Source organism: Rhinolophus sinicus, linkage group LG10, assembly GCF_036562045.2.
Source record: "Rhinolophus sinicus isolate RSC01 linkage group LG10, ASM3656204v1, whole genome shotgun sequence".
Classification (NCBI taxonomy): domain Eukaryota; kingdom Metazoa; phylum Chordata; class Mammalia; order Chiroptera; family Rhinolophidae; genus Rhinolophus; species Rhinolophus sinicus.
Genome location: NC_133759.1, coordinates 89,108,074 through 89,133,051, shown reverse-complemented (window position 1 = coordinate 89,133,051; position 24,978 = coordinate 89,108,074). Strand labels below are relative to the sequence as shown.

At 46.8% G+C, this 24,978-nt stretch overlaps 2 protein-coding genes across 5 annotated transcripts in view; one reads left to right on the top strand and one right to left on the bottom strand.

The window, feature by feature from the left end:
• CSF1R (colony stimulating factor 1 receptor) overlaps positions 1-1,999 on the top strand; it is a 28,468-nt gene extending 26,469 nt beyond the window's left edge. For both annotated transcript variants that reach the window (XM_074313750.1, XM_019734307.2), the window contains 2 exons: positions 869-974; positions 1,075-1,999. In XM_074313750.1, coding sequence (XP_074169851.1) covers positions 869-974; positions 1,075-1,209 — 241 coding nt within the window. In that variant the 3' untranslated portion in view covers positions 1,210-1,999. The remainder of the gene's footprint in view (positions 1-868; positions 975-1,074) is intronic.
• A 146-nt stretch (positions 2,000-2,145) lies between these two features.
• Positions 2,146-24,978, bottom strand: part of HMGXB3 (HMG-box containing 3) — a 43,416-nt gene continuing 20,583 nt past the window's right edge. For all 3 annotated transcript variants that reach the window (XM_019734306.2, XM_019734305.2, XM_074313749.1), the window contains 11 exons: positions 24,194-24,292; positions 22,432-22,578; positions 18,056-18,357; positions 17,422-17,549; positions 13,778-13,909; positions 12,677-12,861; positions 8,901-9,120; positions 7,198-7,331; positions 6,313-6,429; positions 4,507-4,716; positions 2,146-3,542 (listed from right to left, as the gene is read on the bottom strand). In XM_019734306.2, the coding sequence (XP_019589865.2) occupies positions 3,075-3,542; positions 4,507-4,716; positions 6,313-6,429; positions 7,198-7,331; positions 8,901-9,120; positions 12,677-12,861; positions 13,778-13,909; positions 17,422-17,549; positions 18,056-18,357; positions 22,432-22,578; positions 24,194-24,292 (2,142 nt within the window). In that variant the 3' untranslated portion in view covers positions 2,146-3,074. The remainder of the gene's footprint in view (positions 3,543-4,506; positions 4,717-6,312; positions 6,430-7,197; positions 7,332-8,900; positions 9,121-12,676; positions 12,862-13,777; positions 13,910-17,421; positions 17,550-18,055; positions 18,358-22,431; positions 22,579-24,193; positions 24,293-24,978) is intronic.

The window sequence follows — 24,978 nt, the reverse complement described above, 5'->3', positions numbered from 1 at the left end:
GGAGGAAGGGCGCCCTGTCTGGTTGAAGAGGATGGAAAGGCGTGTGGCCGTAGTCTCCCTGTCCCCATGTTCCAGGGCCAGGCTTCCTCTCTCCCACAGTGAACAAAATGCCAGGCCCCTTGATCAAGTTCGGGGTTCCCACTGGTTTCTCAGGCAGCATGGAAGATGTGCTCAAAGAGGGCTCTTACGTGGGCTGGCCCTACCTCGAATGATAGATTTTTAACTCCGTGACTGACTGTGACCGCAAGGCAGGCTTCTCATGTCTCCTGTCCTGGCGACCTGTGGAGTTGGTCAGCCACTGGAGCCTTAGCTGCCTCACCACAGCCAGCCCACCAGGCGCGAGCCGCTCACTGGCTCCCTGCCCTCACCACAACTTTTCCACAGGCCAGCTGGCCACGAATTCACCCACTGCTTCTTTCTCCAGTCACGCTCTCGACACAACCTCCCCGTGCCCACCCAGGCACTCACTGCCAGGCACTCACGAGCCAGCTAACCAGACACTCAGCCCCGGCAACCCACCCTGCCTTTAGTCTCTTGCTGTAGCCAGTCAGTCGCTCATTCTTTCCGTCCACCTCTCAAACCTACCTGCAGGTCGCAGGAGCGCCCCTTCTTGTTCTAGGAGCTTGGGCAAGATAGCATCTCTGAGCTTCTTCTCCCCTCAGTTGTCAAAATGGCTGTGATGAAGATACCTTTCTCCAAGGGTTACTGGGAAGATTAAATGAGATAACACACGCCGAGGCCTTAGCTCAGGTCTTGTGCTAAGTTCACTTTGACTAGGTTTCAGGACCTGTGCTGGGCAGGACTCTGGAGGGGGGTGTGTGTGTGTATCACGATCCCAGACCCACAGGCAGCCTCTGTCCTGTCTCAGATACAGCATCATGCAAGCGTGCTGGGCGCTGGAGCCCACTCACAGACCCACCTTCCAGCAGATCTGCTCCCTCCTTCAGGAGCAGGCCCAGGAGAGCAGAGAGCAGGTGAGTGGGGCCAGGCTCACGGTGGGTGGTGCTCCAGCGGGCCAGGCTGGGCCTGACACTCGGACTGACCATGCCCTGGCTCTCCCTCTCTCTCCCTCAGGCCTACACCAACCTGCCGAGCAGCCCCAGCAAGGGTAGCGAGCCAGAGGAGAGCTCTAGCGAGCAGCTGGCCTGCTGTGAGCAGGGGGATATAGTCCAGCCGCTGCTGCAGCCTAACAACTATCAGTTCTGCTGAGGTGACGACAGGGAAGCGCTGTCTCTCGCCTGCTCCAAGATCCAACTTCTCCGTGGATGGGCACCATGGGGGAGAACACAGACTCTGCCCTTCGTCATTTCACTTAACAGCCCGGCCCAGCTCTGAAACTCAGGAATGTGGGACCCACGAGAGGTCGGAGAGGACCCCACTTCCAGAACCTGGGCCATCACTGCCAGTCAGGGGCTGGGGCTGAGCCCCGCCCCTCCCACTGTTCTCAAAGCTGCAGCCACATGTTCACTATGCCAACTGGGAGAACCCCCAGCTCACCCTTTTAACCTTGTTCCCACTTCCAGGAAACCCCTCCGCTACTCCCCTCATGTCTCAATCGACTGGTTTGCATCAAAGGAGTCCCCGGGAGCCACCCCACCATTGAGCAAACAATGCTCCTGGGCCTTAGCAGAGTGGAGGGAGCCTCTCTAACCAAGCAGACAGCAAGAGTGGACAGGTGCTCAGAGCAGTCTGTGCCCAGCTCAGACCCCTTTGAGCAGGGGGACTCCTCTGTAAGAATCGAACTTACCTCCTAGTCTCTGCCCTTTTCTCCACAGCCCCCCCTCCCCCACCCCCCCTGGATCTGGGATGATATGAGTCACGTGGCAGCTAGAATTTCAGGGTTCTGCCCAGTCCCCTGCCCTCCTGAGCTGGAAGACAGGGGACCCGTGTGGCTGGCCACACCAAGCAAGCAGCACGAACTTCCCCAAGTTGAATCACCATAACTAACAGTCACGCTGTGGGATGTCTCTGTCAACATTAAACTAACGACATTAACACAGTCAGCCTCTGGTTCTTGCCGTCTCCCGAGGGCGTTCGGATTCCCTGGAACCTCCTGCCATCCCTCGTTCATGTCAAGTGACTAGCTCAGCACCTCAGAGCTCAACCGCACTGCACCCACACAATGAGCATAGTACTGACTCTTGCTTCACCAAAACCAGATAATTTAATAAACTTTATTCTTGCTGGGGAAAGAGGGAGGAAAACAAAGCCACCTACTCCACTCCTCTCAATAAATTAAATATCACACGGCCGATCCCGTGCCCTAAGCAAACCTCGGGCACTTGAGCCAGTCCTACTCTTCCTTACGGCCCAGTCTGCTTCCCCTTCACAGAAGGGAGTTTTCCTACTGCTGCCAGGCTGTGTCATGCCATGGGCCACATCCCCTCTGTGGTGAGGGTCCAGAGCCCAGAGAGGATGTAGGGTGCAGCAGCAGTGGCCAGGGAAAGAAAGAAAAGGATCCTCTTCCTCAAAGCTCAGGCAGAGGACAGTCCTGGAAGAGCTGTGGCTGCCTGTCTCTCCCTCCTCCGCTTCCCCCAGGCTTGGGTGCAAGAGCAAGAGGGAAGTGCATCCCTCCCCTGGGAGAAACAAGAGCCCACAGGGGCCCTTAGAGCTAAGAGGCCAAGGCCCTGAGTCAAAGGCAACGAGCAAAGGAGCTCGTGTGCTGCAGGGGGCCAGAGACAGCATTCTCAGCGGCAAGAAGAGCCACGTCGGCCGCCTGTCCACCTTGCTGGACTCCCCCTCAGCCCACCCCGGGACCTCCGCCCTGACCCGCAGCAGGCCCCAGGGGAGCCGCCAGCTACTGGCCTTCCCTTAGCCTCCCTTCCCCCGGCTGAACATGCTATGTCCCCTAAGTGCTCTCTCGCGGCTGGTAAGGAGTGTACTGGTGCCTCTCCTGACCCCCCAAACATGGAGAACCAAGGACCCCGCACCCCAGGGTGCTCAGGAAATGGGGGCTCTTTGGTCAGGCCCAGCGTCAGAGGCCCTCCCACAGGTGAATGTGCCACTTGGCCCCTGGGGGATCTGCCTCGGGCAGGGCCTCACTATGGCTTGAGAGAGATGGCGCCGCCCCGGGATTATTCTGCCGCTGCGGCCACCTCCTCCTCCTCACCCTCCTCCTCTGTCTCCGTCTTGATCTGAGCCACCCCAAGGCGGTAAAGGGTGTCCCGGATGACCACCTCGCCAGGCTGGCAGCTCTGCACAATGTCGTGGATCTGCCGGCTGACAATCTCGCGGCTGGTGAGGAAGTCCAGGAGGCGGTTGTAGAGGTAATAGTGAGTGGCGTTGTCGAAGGCGATGGGCCGCTGGCGGACGCTGTGAGGCCTGCTGTCCGTGATGGCGGCCAGGACGGCGGCGTAGGGGAGCAGTTCGGGGCACAGCGCCAAGGAGTGGTGGCCGTCACTGGCGTCACCAGGGCTGGGCTGGGTGCCTGCATGGACGATATGCCGGGTGGCAGTCTTGGTGACCGGGTGCTGGACGGAGTGCTCGGCCTCTGTCACGTCCACGGCGTAATGCTGGTCCAACAGTTCTGGGCAGGACACACTCTAGAAGACAGAAGCCGCTTTGATGAGGGAACGATTAAGGCAGAATCTGTGTGGTGGGCGTGAGTGAAGGCTGTGGGGTCATCAGACCTGTTTAAATCTTCACAGCGGGTCTCATGGGACAAGTCCCCTCTTCTCCCCCTGTGCCTCAGTTTCCTCATGGGTGAAATGGGGACAGAAACTAGAGCAGATGTTGGATTACTGAGCTGCCATTGTTTATTACCACAGAGGCTGCAGGGAAGTGGCAAGGGAGCAGCTCCCACTGAGGCTCAGACGCCTCTCGCAGTGTCCAGACAAGCTCACAGAGCCAGGGAGCCCCAGGGAACAAGGAAAAGGCAACTGATGACAATGACGTTCCCTTCCTATTACCAATCCTAATGTTTCTTCCTGCAAAGGGCACAGTTGGCCTTGGAGGGCACATGCTTCTGGTAAGAAACACTGCCTGGTGCAATGCACCGATACACAGAGACAAGTGCTCTGCCACTAACCTGCTGTGTGACACCGGACAAATCTATTTCCCCCTCTGGGCCTTACTCTCCCCTTTTAAAAGGAGAGGGTTGTATAAGGCCAGTTTTCTAAGCCACTGTGCCTCTAGTTAACAAACATGCCATGTAGTGTATTCACGGTGAAATCCAAGACAGGACTGTTGGGGTCCGTAGTATGTTAGGGTACATGATGACTCTCAAAGGAGTCAATTTTCTAGGCTTATCTGAAAGGCAACCCATTTGACCCCCAAAATAGCTGTGTCTGGGACACCCTGGACACACTAAGTGACAGGCTGTATAGCCTCACAGACCCAGGGGTTGATCAGTAAGTTTGTACAGTAAATGCTGGTTCCAGAGCATCAAGACTAAATACTGATGGAGACAAAAGGCACTGGAGAGCGTTCCCAGAAGGCCTCCCGGGAGAACCAGGGGGTAGACATGGTTCTGTGGGGTTTCTTCCAGGTCCTCAGCAGGAAACTCACCACAGGCGGCTCTGTGGGGCTAGAGAAGCAGCCCTGCTTCCTCCCCCACATCTGGCTGGTCAGCTCTGGGTAGCAGAGGTCAGCACACAGGGCCACTGGTGTGGCCATGTCTACCACGTAGACGGGTGGCCAATGGCGGGAAGAGGCGAGCAGATCCACATGGTCACGGGCACTCTCGCCCCGCACCAGGTACTTGGAGCCGCAGACCACCTGGGGGCGGACATGGGGGGCACACACAGGGTTAAGAAGCCCATCTGCACACACTGAGTCAAGTCTTCGCTGGCTTTTTCCCAGGAAGATGAAAAATCAGGGTTCATGACTGAAGCCACAGTCATCCTGCCAGAGCCCATGACATTCTGCTTCCTGCCTACGTCTGTCCCTAAGTGAAGTCACCAGTTCATCATTGCCCTCCTGAAAGAAGAGTTGGGAGCCCCTGGTCCTCAACTGAGGCTGAAATACCCCCAGGGCATCTGCTCTACCCGCCTCCCCCTCCCATCTCCCTCTACCCAATACCACCGTCTAGCCCAGTGGTTCCCAATCCTGGCTGCACAGCATCGGGAGCTAAGAACTGGTTAGAAATGGAGGTTCCTGGGCCCCACCCCAAACCTGGGCACAGCCTCTGGGGGTGGGGTCTAAGCATCCGTACTCTGAGCAGTTCCCCACCAGCCCTGATGGAGGCTAGTAAACACCTCCACTGACAGGGTCTCCAAGTGCCACTCCATTGCCACGTAGTTCTACATACACTGGAAAGTTCTGCCTCTGCCTCTACCTTCCACCTTTACACCCACGAGGCCTGGCTGTCGCCTCCACGTGATACGGCTCTCCCATCACAGCCCCGAGATCTGTGGCTGTCACAGCTGTCCCTGTGTTGTCAAGTGCTTGTGGTGAGATGGTCCCAGTCACATGAACACGATCTTCTGAGCTGGCTCTGATCTGCCAGGGCGGAGGCCCCAGCATCTCACTCAGACCCAGCTTTTGGTAAAGGAGCTGAAACCCGATGCTCTTTGACAGCCAGGTTGCCTGGCCCACTCCCACACCTCAGTGAACTGACACTCTGCTAAGTGCCCTCTTCCCTCTTAGTACTTGTGCAGGCTGTGCCCCACCCTGGATCTTGCTGGGCCTACTCTGCCACTCAGCACACAGCCTTCCCAGAGCGATGCCGGTGCCCACCCCGTCCAAACCCTCCAGAGGGATCTTCCTAAAAAACCAAAATCAGACCATGTCCACCCCATTTCCCATTCAAAACCATCCAATGGGTCCCCTCTGGCCTACAAAGCTCTACAAGATCTGACCTCTGGTGACCGTTCCAACCTTGCTCCTCTTGGCTCACTAGGCTTCCCCACTCAGGGCTTAGTGGTCACTCTTCCCTCCGCTGGAACAGTCCTTCCCTAGCTCATCAGTGGGGCTCTCAGCCTTTTCTGGCTGCCCCATGGAGAGCAGGTCCCTCCTTCTTACTTCCTATCTTGGGCCCTTGCCTAGTTCCTTCAGAACTACCAACACAAGCAGTTGTGACTTCATTTTCCCACTAAAATGAGGTCAACTAGGGAGGAATGACATTGCTGCTCACCTCTGTACCCTTAACAGCTGAAGAAGGGGCCAGCACATGGTAGGGTGCTGAAAAAATACTAATGATGACCCACAGTCCCTCCCTAGTCCAAAGGGTGGCACCTGACCTGTCAGGAGCTACTCCACAGGCTGCCCAGTGAGCTAAGTACCTGCTCACAGAGGATGAGCTGGATCAATCTGTGCGGGCAAAACACCATGAAGAACAAATTCACCCCACGCTCTTCTTATCTATCTTCTTACCTGATGGGGGCACACCTTGTAGATTTTACCCCCTGTGAGATGAGGCGGGGGCTGTCTAACTCGGGCTCCATTCTGTACAGATTCATAGAGGGCCAACAAGGAGAAGCACAGCTGGTCCTGGAGCAGAAGGACAAGATTAAAAACACACCAGTAAATGGTGCACAGCACCAAATACTTCAATACCTAAAGCAAAAGAATAAACTGTCAAGGCCCGAGTGGGTGGGCCTTTGAGCCTCACCAGCCCAATGTCCTCTAGGTATAGATGGGGACCCTGGGGCCCTAAAAAAGGACCCAGTCACAGACACAGCCAGCCAGACTGATCAAGCTGCCACTCTGTCCAGGCTACTCAGGTCTGGGTTCTTCCTACTTTCTCCAGGGCAGGGCAAGCTTCAAAGAGAAGCTAGCACTTGAGTCTGAACTTAAAGGAAGCATAACATTCTCAACAGCATGTTAGTAGGAAGTAAATAATATATGGATGCAACACTCTCGCTCTCCCTCTCTCTCTGAATTGTAATAGCACTCATTTTCTAAGAGCCTGGAGAGGTGACAATCAGACACTGTACAAAGTGACTTCCTGCCAACAACCTTGTGAGGTTGGTATTTTGGTTATTTCCACTTTGCAAATGAGGAAAATGAGGCTCAGAAACATAAGGTGCTTATCCAAGGTCACATAGTAAGCAGAAGAGCCAGGATTCCCACCCCCAGAGTCTGAACTCACTCCCGTCAATAGAGGAACTGACATGAAAGTCTCGAGCTGGACTAAGGAGCTCCCAGGCCTGACTGCCTGCCTCTGACCAACACAGCACAGCTGCCCAGGCACAGGTATGCGTATCCCTGCCTAGAGGACTCCCAACGTCCCTGACTCCACGGCGGCCCGACACTCACTTTGGAGTCTTCGGCCCCAAAGGGGATGCCACATTGCCTCAGCAGGTGCCGCAGCTCCTCCTCGCTGTAGGAGCCCATCTCCTCTAGCTTGCAGGTGCCCTCCTGCAGCAGCCTCACCAAGACACTGCCATTGCCTGCAAGAGATGATGGCATTGAAGGGAGGGGACTGCCACCAGCCAACAGAGGTGAAAGCAGTCCCTCATGCATGAGGGGAGAACAAGGGGGCTAGGCCTACAGTACAGCAAGGAGTGGAAGCAGGCTCTGCCCTGACACTGTCCGGGGCGCTGGGGGAGGTGGACTCAGGCAGGTCTGTGACTCCTGCAGAGATGTGAAGTCTCTCGGAACTGGCTTTGTGCCCTTAAACATCTAGGGGAGATAGCCAGCAGAGTGCCATTGCAAAGAACCCGAAATGGGTCAGCTTTTAACCTTTTAAGGTCTTTCAGAACCAAGATCTCAGATGCTTACCACAACTGCAGCACCAAGAGAAGCAGCAGCTCCCATTTTAAAAATGCTGTTTATACACTATGTTCCTGAACCTGCTTAATCAATACAACTACCGTGTTTCCCCAAAAATAAGACCTAGCCAGACAATCACTCTAATGCATCTTTTGGAGCAAAAATTAATATAAGACTCAGTCTTATTTTATTATAACATAAGACCTGGTCTTATTTTACTATAAGACGGGGTATAATATAATACCAGGTCTTATATTAATTTTTGTTCCAAAAGACGCGTTAGAGCTGATTGTCCGGCTAGGTGTATTTTTGGGGAAACACGTTATGTGAGGACCTTAAAAAAACAATTCTTGGGCCTTGAAGCTGCAAACAAGAGGTGGGACCTCAGTATCTAATGCTAGGAAGCACTGTTTGAGAACCAGTGGATTACATTTAAATACTTATAAAAATCAATTTAGTGGGTCATAGACAGAATTTAAAAAATGAAATAAAATAGAAAATAGAGTACACTGCACTTGATAAGAAAAAGTACTGTTTTATAAAAGTTTTTAGTTACAAATATACATATATGTATGTACTTATATGAGTATCATGCTAGGTCATGATGCAAAACCTATTTATTGTGAGTTGCAAAAAAAAAAAAGTAGGCGGCTACCACTCTAACTGTATTAGCTCACTTATCTTCAAAACCCAGGAGGTGGGTGACAGTATCATGCTTTCTTTGTAAATGAAGCAACAGAGGCTCAGGGCAATGAAGGGATTTGGTGGAGGTCACATGGCTACTGAGCGGCATAGCTGGGACTCAAATCTGTGTTGTCAGAAACTTAACCCTCTCAACAGCTTGCCCCGGGCATCTACATGTATATCCACAGAGCACCTTCAAAAGCATCTGAAAGACTGTTTAGAAGACAGACTCCCTGGCCTCACTCTCCATACTTACTGATGAGACTGTCTAGGGTTCGAGCCCTATAAGCATTCTCGGACGACTGCCACTGTTCAGGGCAGTGTATCCCAAAGGCTGACGGTGGACTGCATGGATCAGGCCTATACAATACAGCCGGCAGCTCTTCAAAATTCTGCACCGTGCCTTTAATCTCTAGGGGATTGTCAGATTGTCCTATCCTTCCAGAAGAAGCCCTTTGGGCAGGCCTGGCCCCTCTCTGCATTGGTGCTGTCTTGCATTGCACAACGCCCCGGACTCTGGACTGGGCCCTTCCCTGACCCCAGCCAGCACCGGGCGGCCTTACCAGGTACAGGCTGCACATCCAGGCTTTTGTCTTTCTCAGTGTTGACGACCACAGCTCCTCTCATGAGTGGTGGGAAGAAGGGGGCAATGACAGAGGCATCAAACTTGGTGATAGGGATGCTGGCGGGGAAGGCCACCTGCTCAATCACCTCTGTCTCCATCGTGGCCCAAAAGTCCTCCACGTTTACCTCACTAGAGCCCAAGAACTCAGGCCAGGTGAACTAAAAGGTCAGGATAAAAAAGATCAAACTGTAGGAGCCACAGAATATTAGCAACAAAATAGCCTACTGATACACTTGGGACAAGCAAGGCTGGGGTGGGAGGTCTGAGAGGGTGCACTGCTGGGACGCCCCGAGTCTGACAGCTCAGTACCTCACTGCCTTCTGGCCACATTCCTTTCTCCTACACCACAGCACTCCCCAAGACCTGAATAGGTCCCAAGTCCCTGCATCTGTAACTTTATTCATATCATTTCCCCTGCCTTGCAAGGAAAGAAGAGCTGCCATCTGAGTACCTGTTCTGTGCCAGACACTGTCCAATTACTACCATACAAGCCTGGGGTGTCTGAGGTGAGACTACTGGAGTAAGGGACAGAACAGGAATGTGAACAAAGGTCTAGCTCTGAAACCCACACCCTTGATCCCTATACCCAGCTGGCAGGAGTCATCAGAATAAAATTGAGTGACATCCACCCGCTTCCAAGGCCTGTTGATCCTGACCTCCTCCAGAGGACCTCCCAGAATTGCCAGCACACAGCTAATTCCTCTACCTGATGCAGCATTTGCTTATCTGTTGCAGGTATCTAGCACTCGTGCTGTCAATTTGGCCTCTTGTATCCCTCTTACACGGTCCTCAAAGTGTGACCCTGATCCTATTACCTAAAGTTGAATCATTCAGGTTACTTAGCAGTGCTGATACCTGGGCCACGTATCAAATCTGTATGAACTAAATCCCTAAGTTTGCATTTAAAAACAAAAATCCCTATGTGAGCAATTCTCCAAGTGTGGTCCCAGGACCAGCATGACCATCACCCGGGAACCTGGGAGAAAGGCAAATTCTCAGCCCCACTCTAGACCTACGGAATCAGAAACCCTATGCATGGCACTGAGCAAGCCCTCCACACTAAAGAGTTTAGTGTGCAGGTATGTCACGTAGAGGTATGTAAGTGATGTAATTCTTATGCCCACAAAGTCTATGCAAGAATCTGCCCCATCTTACTTCCCCTTCTTTCCCCACCTCACAAGGCACGACTACATGTTTCGAGTAAATGACACAAGTCTCTCAACACAATTTCACAAGATGCTGAGCCCATCCTCTCCACAAAGAACAGGGAACAGGAAATGCCAACAAAGTATGCTGTGTGCATAAAGTGACATGGCTGTTGTCATTAGTCCAGAGAGTCCTCCTCTAGACAGTCCCTGAGGGGAGGGGCCAATCAGACAGTCTCCTCGTGGATAACAGCATATACAAGTTTTGTTCAGTAATTTCCTGTTTTCTTTCAGACTTCAGAATACCTCCCACCCCCTTCTCCCCTGACACACCACTCTGCAAACACAAAAGGGAGAAAATAAAGTAAGTCCTAGTCTCTAGGAAGAAATCCCCAGTACCCTAGAAGGGACAAAACATGCATACTGGCAATGAAGGGACTACTACTCCAGGAGGACAGAGCCTTGATGAGGAAAAGGCAGGTGCCAGGCAGGACCAAAAGACGTGAGCTTTATAGGGAGGTGGGCTTCTGTTTACCCACAAACCACAGAGTCTCTGTAGCCAGATGTGCTTAGAAAAACCAAAGCTCATAGACCCAGGAGGGACTGGTGAGCGTGGCAGTGTCTACAAGCTCTTACTTTGGAGTCAGACAGCCAGACCGAGGTCAAATCCCAGCTCCACCCCTTCCTGGCTGGATGAACTTGGACCAAGTCTCCTGGGCTTCCACCTCTTCATCTACACAAAGCTCAGATGGCTGGGCTGAGCAGTCAGTCATATAGTAAAGTAGTCAGCACAGAGGAAGAACTGGACATATGTAACAAAATACTCCGTAACTCATGGCTGCATTACTATTAATATTACCATTAAGCAAGCAGATCTGAGCGAGTCTGGACTTGCCTCTTGGTGAGGTAACACACAAAAGCAAAATTCTTTTACTGTTCATTTTATCTACAAGGAACATTTAGAAAGCTCTAGGAAGCATGCTTGTTTCCATGTTTTGTTATGCGCCACTGATCAATATACACGTATACCTTTTTTTAATTAGGAAGAAAAGGAAAATATGTATTAAATCCCTAATATGCTCAGCTGGCCATATGAAAATACACCAAAGCTTTTTTCTAGAGATCCTGCACTTCCCCCAATGGTGAACAGGTGAGCTGCAGATTCAGTGCCTAAAGAGTCGCTTTCTGTTCCAGTCCTTTTTGGTCACAACAGTCCAGTTCAGAGATGGAAAGCTCACATCCAGTGTGACTACGCGCATACTCACGCCATACCTACGCCTATGCATGCAGACCAGACCTCTCAGCATTGATCATGGGAAAGAGTTAACCAACCTATGGGATTTGTGGTTCCCTATTATTCCCAGTTTTCTAAGAGTTTTATCATAAACCAGTATTTGAATAATACTGAAAGCCTTTTTTACATTTAATGAAACAAGCATATGGGTTTTCTCCTTTAATCTGTTAAGTAGTACATTACATTAGTGTATTTTCTAATGTTGAAAGAATCTTGCTTTCCTGGGATAAACTTAGTCACGATGGATTACTTTATTCATTGCTAGAGTTGATGTGCTATAATCTTATTCAGGACTTTGGCCATCTATATTCACAAGTAAATCAACCCCAATTCTTTCTCTTACATTAAATGTCTGGTTACATTTTCAAGGTTATATGGCCATACTACAATGAGTTGGGGAAACGTACCAGCCTTTGCTATTCTTCTATAATTGGAATTATGTATTTCTTGGGTTGTTAGAATTAATGTATAAAGCCATCTGAGTTTGGTGGTATCTTTGTGTGAATATTTTTCAGTTAAGAAATTAAGTCAGATCAGTTCCTTAAAATCCTCCAGAGACTCCATTTTACTGCGTGTAAGTCCTTAACCCAGCCCAGGCGACCCCATGTAGTCTGGCCTCCTGCGGCTTCTTGACCCTCACACATCCCACCACTCTCTCCATTGCTCACATACTCCAGCCACACTGGCCTCGATGCTGTCCCTCTCCACACCCAGCACACCCACCGCAGACCCTGTTCTTGCTGCTGCTCCCTTTGCCTGGGCTGTGTCTCCCCGAGAGCTACGTGGGCTTCAGTTTCTATACAAATGCCCCCGATCGGAGAGGCCGTCCCTGACTACCCTCCATAAAACAGGAACTCCCCTTTCCACCACACTGCTGTCTCTTCCTCACCTGTTGTATTGTTACTATGGTGCTCCCAGTTAACACAGTATATATGTAAATATTATATTAATGTAATATACATAAGTATTCATGTTTGTTTCCTGCCTCCCCAAACCAGAATGTGAACTCCATGAGCACACAAACCTTGTGAGTTTTTAAAGTGCTACTTCCCAAGTGTCTAACACGTGCACCTAGTTCATGTTGAATAAATCTGGTGACTGAGTAACAAATGCCTCTATTTCCATCTGACATTCCTTAGATGAAAACCTGGCAGTGGCAGGAAAACAAACTCCTCACATAGGACAGGACTGGAGCCATCTGCCCTTAGGGACATCATGCAGGCAAAGTGTGAGGACAGTTTTAAAGGTCACCCACAGTGCCTGTGAGGCACTTACCTCCACACTCTTCAGTGCCAGCACATTTTCTTCACTCCTCTGGGCCATTTCCACTTTGGGGGCCACGCCACAGATGCCACAAATCATGTCATTGTAGTCTCGGACAGTGAGGCACTCGAAAGCCCAATAGCCATTGCATAGCAGCTCTTGTAGCTGGTTTAGCTCCTCCACAGTCAGCGTCTTCTCTGAAAGAAGAGTAAGAGTTCCAAGTAAGTCAAAGAAAAAAACCCTGAGGCCACTGGGGATGAGTTAGCAAGAACAGCAATTCTGCAAGATGGCTCCTCCCCTAAGAACACCCAAGAGTACTAACCACCCCAAGGGTCAAAGCACCTGGTCCTCAAGTGCTCAGGTGGCAATCAGAGAGCAATTCCAATCAGAGTTTTAGCTGCCCGGACTAAGCACCTACTAGGCACTAGATGCTATTCTAAGAGCTTCAAACAGATTCTCTCATTTAACTCTCCCATCTTTATGAACCATGAGCTATTATTATCTTCATTTGCTAACTGGAGAAACTGAGGCACAGAGAATAACTAGTTCACAATCACATTGCCACTAAGTGGCAGAACCAAGACTCAAACTCAGGCCTGTCTGACTCTAGAACTTTTGCTCTACTCCATCTGACCTCACAGCAGGGAAGGTACAGGGGGACTGGAGTACGTAGGAATGGGATGGAAAAGAACAAACAGAAACAAGTAAGGAAAGCAAGGGGAAAAATAATTTCTAATAGTAAGGAAGGTGATCCCCACACTCAATTCTCAGCATGAACCTTGGGACTGATAGCAGACCTCCAGAAGCTGTTCACTCAAAATGAGTCTGATTAACATGCAGTAAAGCCAAGTCTACCTACGATCAAAGGATGAGCTTCTACAAGTCAGTTTAAACTCAGGCTGAGGGTCCCTGGATGCATAGACAGACTCATGCCTGCCAAAGTTGGTTTGGCCTTGTAAAATTCAAGAGGAGGAATGTGTTAGGGAGCCAAGAATGTTTCCTTTTCCAAATACCAGACTTTCCCCCAAGATGACTATTTCAACAAAGCCCATCACTGAAAATTCCCAGGGAGCTTAGGACTAGAACTGGAAAAGGGAGGGACCCAGCCTTTACCGGTCTGCTCCTGCACTGACTTCAGAAGAGCGCTGATGGACACTCTGGGGTCCTCTCCCAGCTTGATCTGGTTTCGGATTGCAAAAAGCAGGTCCAGACTCACTAGCAGCTTGTTCCCCACATTAAAGAGACCTGCAGGTTAAGGAGAGGCAACAGGGAAATTCACTGTAACATCATCCACAATGGTAAAAAATTGGGAACTAAATACTCAATAGGGGAATAGTTAAACAAATTACAGTACATTCATAAAATAGCAAACTATTCATCATTACAAAGAATAAGGTGGACCTAAATGCTCTGACACAAAGTTGTCTATAATACATTAAATGAAAAAAGCAAGCAATAAAATATATATATAGAATTTTTTTTTTTATGATAAAAAAAGAAATATCTCCCTACCATCCATCTTAGTCTTCTTCCTCTACCTCTCACAGCTGCACCATGGGGAAAGGCCAGGACTATGTTTTAGCCCAGGGATGTATAGGGGATGTGGCAAAGGCTATAAAATCACCCCTATACCAAATTCTGGGATGAAAGATTCAGAGGAATTTAAATGCAGTCAATTTAAGACAAATAAAAAAAGGGGAGTTACATTTGCACAATACATAATGCATAAATCTGCACAAAACAATATTTTAGAATATGTGTTCCCATTAAAGAAGGGTATAAAGGAATGGGGAAGGTCTTTCTAAGCATGATACCAAAGGCATTTTGAAGCTATAAAGGAGGTGAAAGCAATGGTTATATAAAAATTAAAACAAAAACAAAAAGCAAAAAAATACCGTGTTCAAAAAAAATTCACAAATTTAACAACAACAAATAAACTGGGGAAGAACTGTCAATAAAATAACCCCAAAGAAGAATAGAAAAAATTCACAAAGGAGAAAAAAAACACAAAAAGTTAAACAATCTTCCTAATAATCAAAGAAATACAAGTTAAGAAATGACATACCAGTTTTTATCTGTCAAATTGATAAACTTTATATTAATCTACAAAAAATTCCTAAAGCTAATCAGTGCAAGGTCATTGGGTACAAAATCAACAATAATACCCAACTGTATTTCTATACTAGTATTAAGCAGCTAGAAATTGAACCATGTCATTTAGCACTGAACAAAATTAAACAGTTAGGTATAAATCTAACAAAATATGTGCAGGATCTATATGCTATAAAAACTACAAAACACTGATGAAAGAAATATAAGAATACCTAATAAAATGGAGAGAAAGACCATGTTCATGGATGGGACAACTTAATATTTTTAAGTATGTCAAACTCCCCCAAATTGATCTATAAAATCAGTCTGTTAAGAGAGTGAAAAGATGAGCCACAGACCCTAAGGAAATATCTGCAAATCACTTACCTGACAAAAGACTCGTATCCAGAACATATAAAGCACCCTCAAAACTCAACATGAGAACAACCCAGTTAATACAATCCCAATTAAAATTCTAGCAGGATTCTGTAGACACTGACAAGCTGATTCTAAAATTTATATGGAAATGTGAAGGAACTGAAATAGATGAAATGATTCAGGCAAGTACAAGGTTGGAAGACTCACCCTACCTAATTATAAGACTTGCCATAAAGCTATAGTAATCAAGACAGGGTGGTAAACAACATAAACAACATAAACCAATGGAAGAGAATAGAATGCAGAAATAGACTGACACGTGTATGACAAATTGATTTCAACAAAGGAATGAAAGCAATTCACTGGAGAAAGGACTACCTTTCAACAAAAAGATGTACAACAATTGGACATCCACAGGCAAAAAAATAAACTCAATATGGACCTCACACTTTATACAAAAATTAATTCAAAACGGATTACACACCTAAATGTAAAACGTAAAATTATAAAAATTTTAGAATAAAGCACGGGAAAATATTTATGATTTTCTTCCCCAGTAAAGACACTAGATATAACGTCAAATACATAATCCCTAAAAGAAAAAAATTGATGAACTAGTCTTTATCATAATTAAGAACTTTTGCTCTATGATATAGTCTGTTAAGAGAGTGAAAAGATAAGCCACAGATCCTAAGGAAATATCTGTAAATCACTTACCTGACAAAAGCCTTGTATCCAGAACATATAAAGAACCCTCAAAACTCAACATGAGAACAACCCAGTTAATTGGGCAAAAGATGGAACAGATACTTCACCAAAGACGACATATTGATGGCAAATAAATCCAAGAAAAGATGCTCAACCTCACTGGTCATTGAGGAAATACAAATTAAAACCACAATGAGATACCATTACACATACCTATTAGAATGGCTAAAACACAAAAATAAAAAAAAAAGCAATACCAAGTGCTGACAAGTGGAGCAAGCCAGAACTCTCAGCCATTGTTGGAGGGAATGCAAAATGGTACAAATACTTAGGTAAATGGTTTGGCAAGGTCTTATAAAATTAAACATATGCTTACTATATGGCCTGGCAACAATCTGACTCTTAGGAATTTACCAAAAACAAATGGTAATTTACGTTCACCCAAAAGCCTGCACAGGAATGTTTAAAGCAGCTCCCTTCATAACTGCCCCAAACTGGTAAAAACCCCAACACCCTTCAACTTCAACAAATGAACAGATAAACAAATTATGGCACTCTACACACTGCAAAACTACTCAACAAAAAAGAGAAAATTATTGATACGATAATATGGGTGAATCTGTAAGGCATTAGGCTTAGTGATGAAGCCAGATTTAAAATGCTACATACTATGACTGGATTTATATGATATTCTAGAAAGATAAAACTATAGAAATGGAGAGAGTATCAAAGGGTTGCTAGAAGTTAGGGGTGAGGCGTGCATTCGATTACAAAGGGATAGTACAAGAGAACATCCGGGGGTGATGGAACTGTTCTGTATATTGCCTGTGAAATACACAACTCAGTGCATTTGCCAGAACTCAGAACTACACAGCAGTATGTAAATTTAAAAATAAAGTTAAAATTTAAAAATAATTCTCACAGTGGTTGGCACATGGTTAACAGTCAATAAATGCTTGATGTTGACAAATGAATAGAGGACAAACAGGTGAATATACAGCGATTACACTTTTGAGCATTTGTGCAAAGGACATAATTAAGGCTGTACACAAAGATTTAATTATAAAATAGACTCTAAAATGGAGTGCCACACACTTAAAAAAGCCTTATATATTCCCACTTGCTGGCATAGGAAGATGCTCAGGATATACTGCTAAACTTTAAAAAGCATATTTCAAAATAACATTTAGCACAACATTTGGAAAAAAAGCTATAAACCTATAAATTCTTCCATACTTTCTTATATTCTGCACAAATGAATAACACATCTGGAAGACCAGAGAGCACAATGTTTACTAGTTATCTAATGGCAGAAGGATTACTAATGATTTTTTGTTTTCTCTTTTCACTTGTGAGCATTTTCTAGTTTTTGCACAATGAAGATCTGTTATTTTAAAAGTAACTTTGTTTAAAGATCCTAGGTAAGAGCCTAACACTTGAGAGAGAAATGTAATCTTCAGGGGCTGAGAAATCCCTTCTTTCTCAGAAGCCCCAGCACTCAAAGGACCAGAGATCTGACCCCCAGAGGCTGTTCCCAAACTGCTTTGGGGCCCTCTGGGGGAAGGAAGACTGGCACCTACCTGTATAGATGTCCATGAAGCTATGCAGAGCCAGACAGTGGGGATTCAGACACATCTTTACCTGGGCAGTCACCACCTGCAGCCGGCTGGCTGTCAGCAACCAGCACTCCTGGGGCCCGGCCATGGAGCTAGTGTGCAAAACATCAACAAAAACAGAAAGGATGTCAACCTCCAGGGTCCAGTGATGAACAGCAAAATTCTCAAGACTTCAACACAATAGGAAAATGAAGGTGCTGGAGCTTGCGTTCCAAGGTTTTCTAGGCGGATGTTCCGACTTTGTTGGAACCTGGTCTGTGGAATCACCCCGAAAATTAATGTAACTCTCAATTTATTACCCAATGTAACCAATTCCACTGAACTCCCAAATCCAAGCATTACTACTGGGCAGTCCAGACGTAAACTAAATCCTAAATTGGTGACAATCACTTTCAGGCATTTTCAATAGCAATAATGGATAATTACTAATTATTACTTTTATTAATAACTGGCAATTAGAAAAGTAAAGGGAACCTAAGAAGAGCAGAGAATAACATCTGCCAAGGTTACATCTTGGAAGTTGTTTGAAGAAAGGGAAAATATGGACCAAGTGAGACTGGACAGCTAGGTGCAGGGTAGATCTGGAAGGGCTGCTTACTTTTGTCCCCCTTTGAATAATGGGCTGCTACAGAGAAGGCACTGCGTGGACGGAGACTCATAATAATTCGACCAAGAGGTCTGCTCGATGGTGACTGTCTCCTCACTCACGTTGGACAGGATGAGTCGAGAGCTGTTGAGTTCGTGAATCAAGGCGAAGACCTCGGCCAGCTCGGACTCATTCTCAGGAATCTGAAGGACTTTGCGCAGCAGCTGCAGCGTGGACTGGCGCTGGACCTCCCTCTGGGCCGCGCTCAACGGCTCTGTGGCACTCAGCGCATCTGGGAGTGGTGAGCTCGCCTCCTGGGAAGAGAGTAGAGCATCACCAAATGTGCAGGGCACAGACCTAGCCTCAGGCTGTATCATGAGAGACTGAAGAGCAGAGGGATGGGCCCGTGACTGAGAAGTGGCAAACCTAGGCTCCTAACCAGCTCAGCTAATAACTCACTGTGACTCACGGCAGATGCTTTCTCCCTCTGGTGCTCAGTTTCTCCATCAATAAAATGAAAGGACTATATATATAGCCTTCGGTAATCGACTCTAGCGTCAGCGCCCACTCACCACGTATGGGGTTTGGAGGGTAACAGACCTGGGTTTCAGTTCTGGATATGCCACCTCACAGCTGTGTATGTTGTGACCCAAGGCAATTTATTTAATCTTTCTGAGCCTTGAATTTCCTCTACTATGAAATGGAGGATCAAAATACTAGTAATACCCTGGAGTACTTGTATAGAGTAAACCAGATATCACAAGTAAAGCACTTAGCACAGTGCATGGGATGCAATGGAAACTATGCATGGTAGTTTTGATATATAAATAAATATCTGCACTGCTTAAAGTGATTATTTTTAATGCTCTGTGGCTTCTAGTACAAGGGAACTTTATATATTAGTCAGAGGCTTCTAGGAACAAGGTTCTGAAATGCTCACTAAACACTGGTCCTTCTCACGTAGGTCCCTTTTCAGTGGAGGTCCCTCCCTGACCCTTCGTACAAATGCAGCCTGAATAAACCCCTCCTTCATGCTCCCAGAGTCCGCTCCTTTACTGAAGAATGCACTGTTTCACAGTTGGTAAACCAGTCTTGTCTCTTCAGTGAGTAGAGGGTCCCTGCTTATTTACTCAGTCCCAATATTGGCATGAAGCCAGAGTACACAACAGATGTGAACTCATATTTGCTGGGCATATGTACTGCTTTGTAGAAGTTATGTGCTTAATAACAAGGTGCTTTCTATTAATTCTGCATACCTATGACAACTTGTCTCACTGTCTGTAACAGTTTGATTACTTATCATTTTCTTCCACTAGACTGTAAGCTCCTCAAGGGAAGGGGCCCTGTCCCACTGATCTCTGTATCTCCAAAAGCCTGACCCATAGTAAGCATTCAATATATGGTTGCTAAAACAAAGAAAGAATGAATGAATGAATGACACTACAACTGAGTTGCCCTGTGAGATTGTGTGTTCCGTCATGACTATGCTGAACCACAGGCTGGAAGGTCAGTTGGCAGGAATACTATCCTTTGGCTCTGAGCCACATTTAAAAGATGGGAAAGAATGGAGACTGTTCCAGTCCAGAGATGGTGTCTCAATTACAGCCACTGAAAACAAACTGCAGAGAAAATGTATGGCCACCAGGGGGCTCCAAAGAGCAATACACACAAAGGTCCTTTGGGTTTCTGACCTGTTTTTCCTTTGTGGTAAAAATTTCATTTCTCCCAAAATGTAGGAGATTAAAAGGTGAGTGAAAGTCTGAAGATTAAAGTCTGTTGCCACGCAGCAGCCTACCTGTCTGTCTCCTTGTACCTGCCCCTAAAACAAGGAGAGTCTGTATGACGGATCCTTTTAGGGACTTTGCTTCACCTTTGCGCTTGCACCTTACGTCTCCCTGTTTGGCCCCAGAAAGATGGCTGGTCAGCCAATGACGGGTACGACTCCCCACGGGGGGGCAACCTAAGCCAGGCAGAGCAGCATGGGGAATGGGGACCAACAGGAGAATCCACGGGGTTCACAGAGGTGGGGACCCCCCCCACCCCCCAAGGAGAGCCTCTGCCTCTGTGGCTGCATTCCTTCCCACAACCTTCAGGGGAAGAGATTCAATGATGTGCTCTCCATCTATTCATATGGATAAAGGTTTTGTCCCTTGGGGAAGTACATACATCCTGACACTTATGGTTCAGCTGCCTGCAGGCAAGGGTGATTGGCTTGAATCAGTTTCCTATTATAATGTATGGGATTCACAGGTCTTGAGATTGACAACTTTTATCTCCTTTACTTCCTCACCTAACTAATAAAAGTTATGCGTAGGCGGTTTTGGGGCTCAGTTCTTGAGGCTGCAGCCCCTTGGCCCCACTTGCATTCTATTCATAGCTACTGTCTTTTTTTCACCCTGTGCTGCCCTTCGTGCTCCCCACAAGCTCCTGTAGTGCAGGACGTGACAAAAGTCCTGGGGGTAGGCAGCTACCAGTAACCAAAGACTGAAGGACCTAAGAGTAGGCTTTGAAATCAATTGGCAAGAGGTCCCTAGACAATTCCTGCCTGACCTGGAAAGTTAAGTCACCTCATCATCCAAGATCTAGAGACTAATATCCATTTCCATGCTGCAAACGATACCAACAGCTATAGGAGAAAGGAATGTTCAGAGTGTCTACCTACACAGAATGCAAGTTCATCCCATAATTACTGATCAACACACTGTAGTGTATGCAAACCTACGGGTTAGAAGGTATGGGGCAAACATGCATACCTGCCCCCAAAGAAATTAAGTGTCAGGGAGCTAAAAGGAGTGAAGACAGGGTATGGTCAATGCTAGTGAAGAAAAGCAATTAAACATGTGGAGAATCGAGGAAGAACGCTCACGGCCAGCAGAGGGCACCGCAGGGAACAGAAGAATATGATGCAAGCCCGGGACTTGTGCACATGCAATTTCAGGGGTTTACAGATGCCCTGAAGCTCAATTTGGAGTCTTCTTTAGGGCTCACAGCCTTGAAAATAAAATGTCCATGTCTAACCCACCTCTCTTCCTTGCTTTACTGACAGGAAAGCGAAAACTCAGGAGACGGCAAGCTTCCAGCTCAGGGTTGCTCCCAGTCAGACCTCTCCATTCCTAGGCCCACACACTTTAGTTCCACTTCCCTTTCTCGCAAAGATGACAACCTTAGAACACCACCTCAAACACAGAAACAGCCCTGGAGACTAGGAAATGAGATTCCTCTGCCAGAAAGTTCCCCTCTCATACACAAAGAAACCTTGAAGCCTGAAGCAGTTCAGTCCACCTCAGTTCTGTCCACTTCCGTTTAGTCTCCCTTCTCATGTAACCGTCTTCTGGGCCTCTCCTTGGCTCAAGGACATTCAGTGGGACATCAATGTCTGAAAACATAGACTGCCCAGTCTAGCATTAAAGAGCTTGCACGATGTGGCCCTGAGGTGCCTTTCAAGCCTATTTCCATACTCTTCCCCACACCCCCTCTCCTCTCACCAGGGGGGACACCACCGACTCCCTGCCTCATCACTTTTGCTCATGTTTGTCCCTGAGCACAGCACGCCTCCCCCTCTATCCACATCCTGCCCCTTTCGCAAGGTCCAGCTTAGATCTGGAGTGGCTGGGCTCCCCCTTGGATTCTGACCTGTGCCCCCCCTCTTCCCCTACAAGGTAGATCAGTTGACAGTTGTCTAATTACTCTCGTCCTAGTCATTCCATTTGCTGTCTCAGATGCTGTCACTTTCAAAAAAACTCACATGTGAAAAAAACAACAACAATCGACATGTGGAAATTCAGAGGACCTCTGAAAAAGACCAATTTTTCTGGTTCTAATAATAAAAGGTGAGCCTCTAGGAGCCAAGTGGAACGTGTCTTACTATCCAAATAGTTTGGTCCAACTTCAGACAGCAGGTTTGCCAAGACTGATAAAAGTAAAGCTTTGTGATTAGCCAAAAGCACTGCAAGGAACTTGAGAAGCAGCGATCTAATCTACAAAGTCTTGGGGTTGACATTCTCTATTTACCAAAATACTATTTACAGGTCTTCCACCAGGCCTCAGAGCTAAAAAAGATGTAACCCTTCCACCTTCCATCCTGCTCTTCTTCTGAATCCTATTTAAGGCCTGTGTTACCATTCTCTTTGGTGAATGAACTCTTGGTTCATCGGGCCAGAAGGATCTCAGAGATCAATGTATCTGGTCACCCCCCTCACCTTGGCAACGAGGACAAGGAGGCCCAGAGAGAAGCAGCCACTTGTCCACGTTCAGAACCTATAACTTGGTTCCAGTCCTGGTGCCCTAACTACTATCATGTACTAAGAAATCCTTTTATTTCTACTAAAACAGGTCTGCTAACAGAGTCCAACCTAAGGCCAAGGGAAGTGTTTGGGGAAGGAACTCACGAGAGCCTTGGTTTTCTCAGTCCGGTCTTTAGCAAGGTTAAAACCACAGCTGGGACAAATCCGCGGTTTATGCCGGTTGGTGTAGACATAGCTACAAGAAGGATTCTTGCACTTTCCCCGGCCTCTTGATGTAGCCAGGCCCAAATCCTAAAAAAGTAAGACCAACGTTCAATTCTTCAAATGTTGAGTGACCCCTGGGCAGAGCCCAGAACCAGGATGACCACCAGCTATCAGTAAATCAGAGAAGAAAGTGGCAACTGCAAAACCAGATTAAGACTAACTTCCAAAGAGCTTTGAAGCAAGATCCTTTTCTGAAGTAATCTCCTTTCAATCTTAATACAGCCTGTATAATTTTGGCAAGTTATTCGCCAGCTGTGAAACAAGTGAGTTAACTGTCAAAGGCCAGAAATTCAAGTCCCTTCAAGGTCCAGGCAACTGGCAGAGCGAAGCAGGCCTGTTCCAATAGTGCTAGAGACTGGTGAACTAAAGATTCCAAGCCCTGTCTAAAGACAAATTGTAACTTCTGAACTACTTAAGCTCAAAGCTCTGGCATCTAGTATCCCATGACAAACTGCTGTCTAATCAGCCAAAGAGAGGGTTCTGGGCAGGTTCCACCAGACGGTAACCCTAGTGGCCTGCTGTTGCCGAAGGGAGGGGTGATGAGGATATGCATGGCATGCAGAGATGGTAATTAGGTCTTTGGAAAAAGAAATCTGGGCAAATCTCAGGATAAGAGACACCTTCTCCCTCAAGATCAGGCCAGACTAGGTACTGACCCAATATACTCTGCTGTCTTGTTCGCTACTGAACCCCCAGCACAGGGCCTGGCGCAGAGAAGGTGCTCAGTTAGTCTTTTTTTGAATGAATGATTCTTTCTTCACCTGTCTTTATCAGATAAAAATTTCTGAACATCTAGCTGCTCTCTCAAAATATATGCATCTTACTCAACTCAGCCAGAGAACCTGTTAAAAGGTATCTGGACTGGTTGATAGCTTAAGGATCAACAAAATTAGGGAATGTTAAGAGCGAGAGAAGTCCCAACATACTATCTAAACCAATGCAGCATTTTACAAATGATGACAACTGAGGACCAGAGAAGGAAAGAGCCTTGCCCAAGGTCACACAGCATGCTGGCAGCAGAGCTGGAACCACTTTTGGACTAGGTCTTTTGACATCAAGTATTTATTCCACTGCTCCATGCTGCTTACCCTTCAAAAAAAAAAAAAAAAAAAAAAAAAAAATGACCCCAGAGTCACACATTTATTTATTGGGATGTTAATATGTTATGTCAAAAATAAAGGGGGGAGGAGGGAAAACCTTGGTGCGACATGCCAGGCTAAACAAAGTAAGTTGCTTTAGTACAGCACTTCTCCAACCCTTAACACACTAGTATTGAATGTGACTCTGTTTTAGGGAGGAAAAATGTAACATTTCCCAAACTTATCTGTGGAGCATACTTTTGAGGCTAAAAGGTCCAAACACAGTTGAATGCTAAAGCTGGACTGGCTTCTCACCTCCAACTATTTTCTGCACAAATATCCTGATTTCAGCTTTATAGATCTCACCTGGGAAAAACAACAAACAGAGCTGATTCACCGATACCTCTCATGTGGATCAGTAATGGGATCTTCAGAAGCAGTGATCTCTCCTTGAAGCTACTCTCACTCCCAACTACCACTCCCCACCCACCTCAGACGCCTACTCACCCTCAACCACAAAATCAAACCATCTCTGTGTCAACCCATCACCTGACTGCACTTACCAGTGTGACAGTGCAGCTGTACTTATATGGAGGAAACATATCAGGCTTGACCTCTACAACTTTCAACTGAGACGTCCTGTTGGATGAGCCATTTGGTAGCTGTGGACCAGAACAAATGATTTAGTATGTTTGAAACTCAATCCCCTGAGGTCCTGTGACCTGGAAATCGTTTCCCAGGGAACTTGTAGAGCTAGGCTCCAAACGAGTCCTCTGGGATGCTAGTCAGCAGCCCACCAAAGGTTGAGTGTCCCTTCTGAGTTCACGGGTTGCCATACTCTTCTGTGCAGTTTCTAACACTGCATATTAGAAACACCATGAATCAGATTTATAACTACTACCAAGTGAGAAGAGCATATAATAGCTATACATACTACTATGTGGTTGAATAATGTTGGCATAGAAAGAAATCTGATAGATTATTCACTAAAACGCCCCACGGTGAGAAGATAATGATTGTTTCCCTTTTTACCACTATCTATAAAATTTCAAATGTTCTATATGGAATGCACATATTATTTACATAATTAAAAAAGAAATAAAGAAATAAAAGATGAAAAAAGCCTTCTAAATTAAAAGTACTCTGTAACACTGAATTTGATTTTCAGAATATAAGATTTCATGTACTTTACAGGTTTAAGACTAGCAAAAGGGCTTATTTTAACAAATACCAATTTGTCAAATCAAAAGGAAACTATTTATAGAGAAGACTGAGAGTTTACGCAAATGAAGGGAATTTTCAGGGCTGGAAATCTACAAAGTGGTTGAAGCAGACTAATTACCATCCT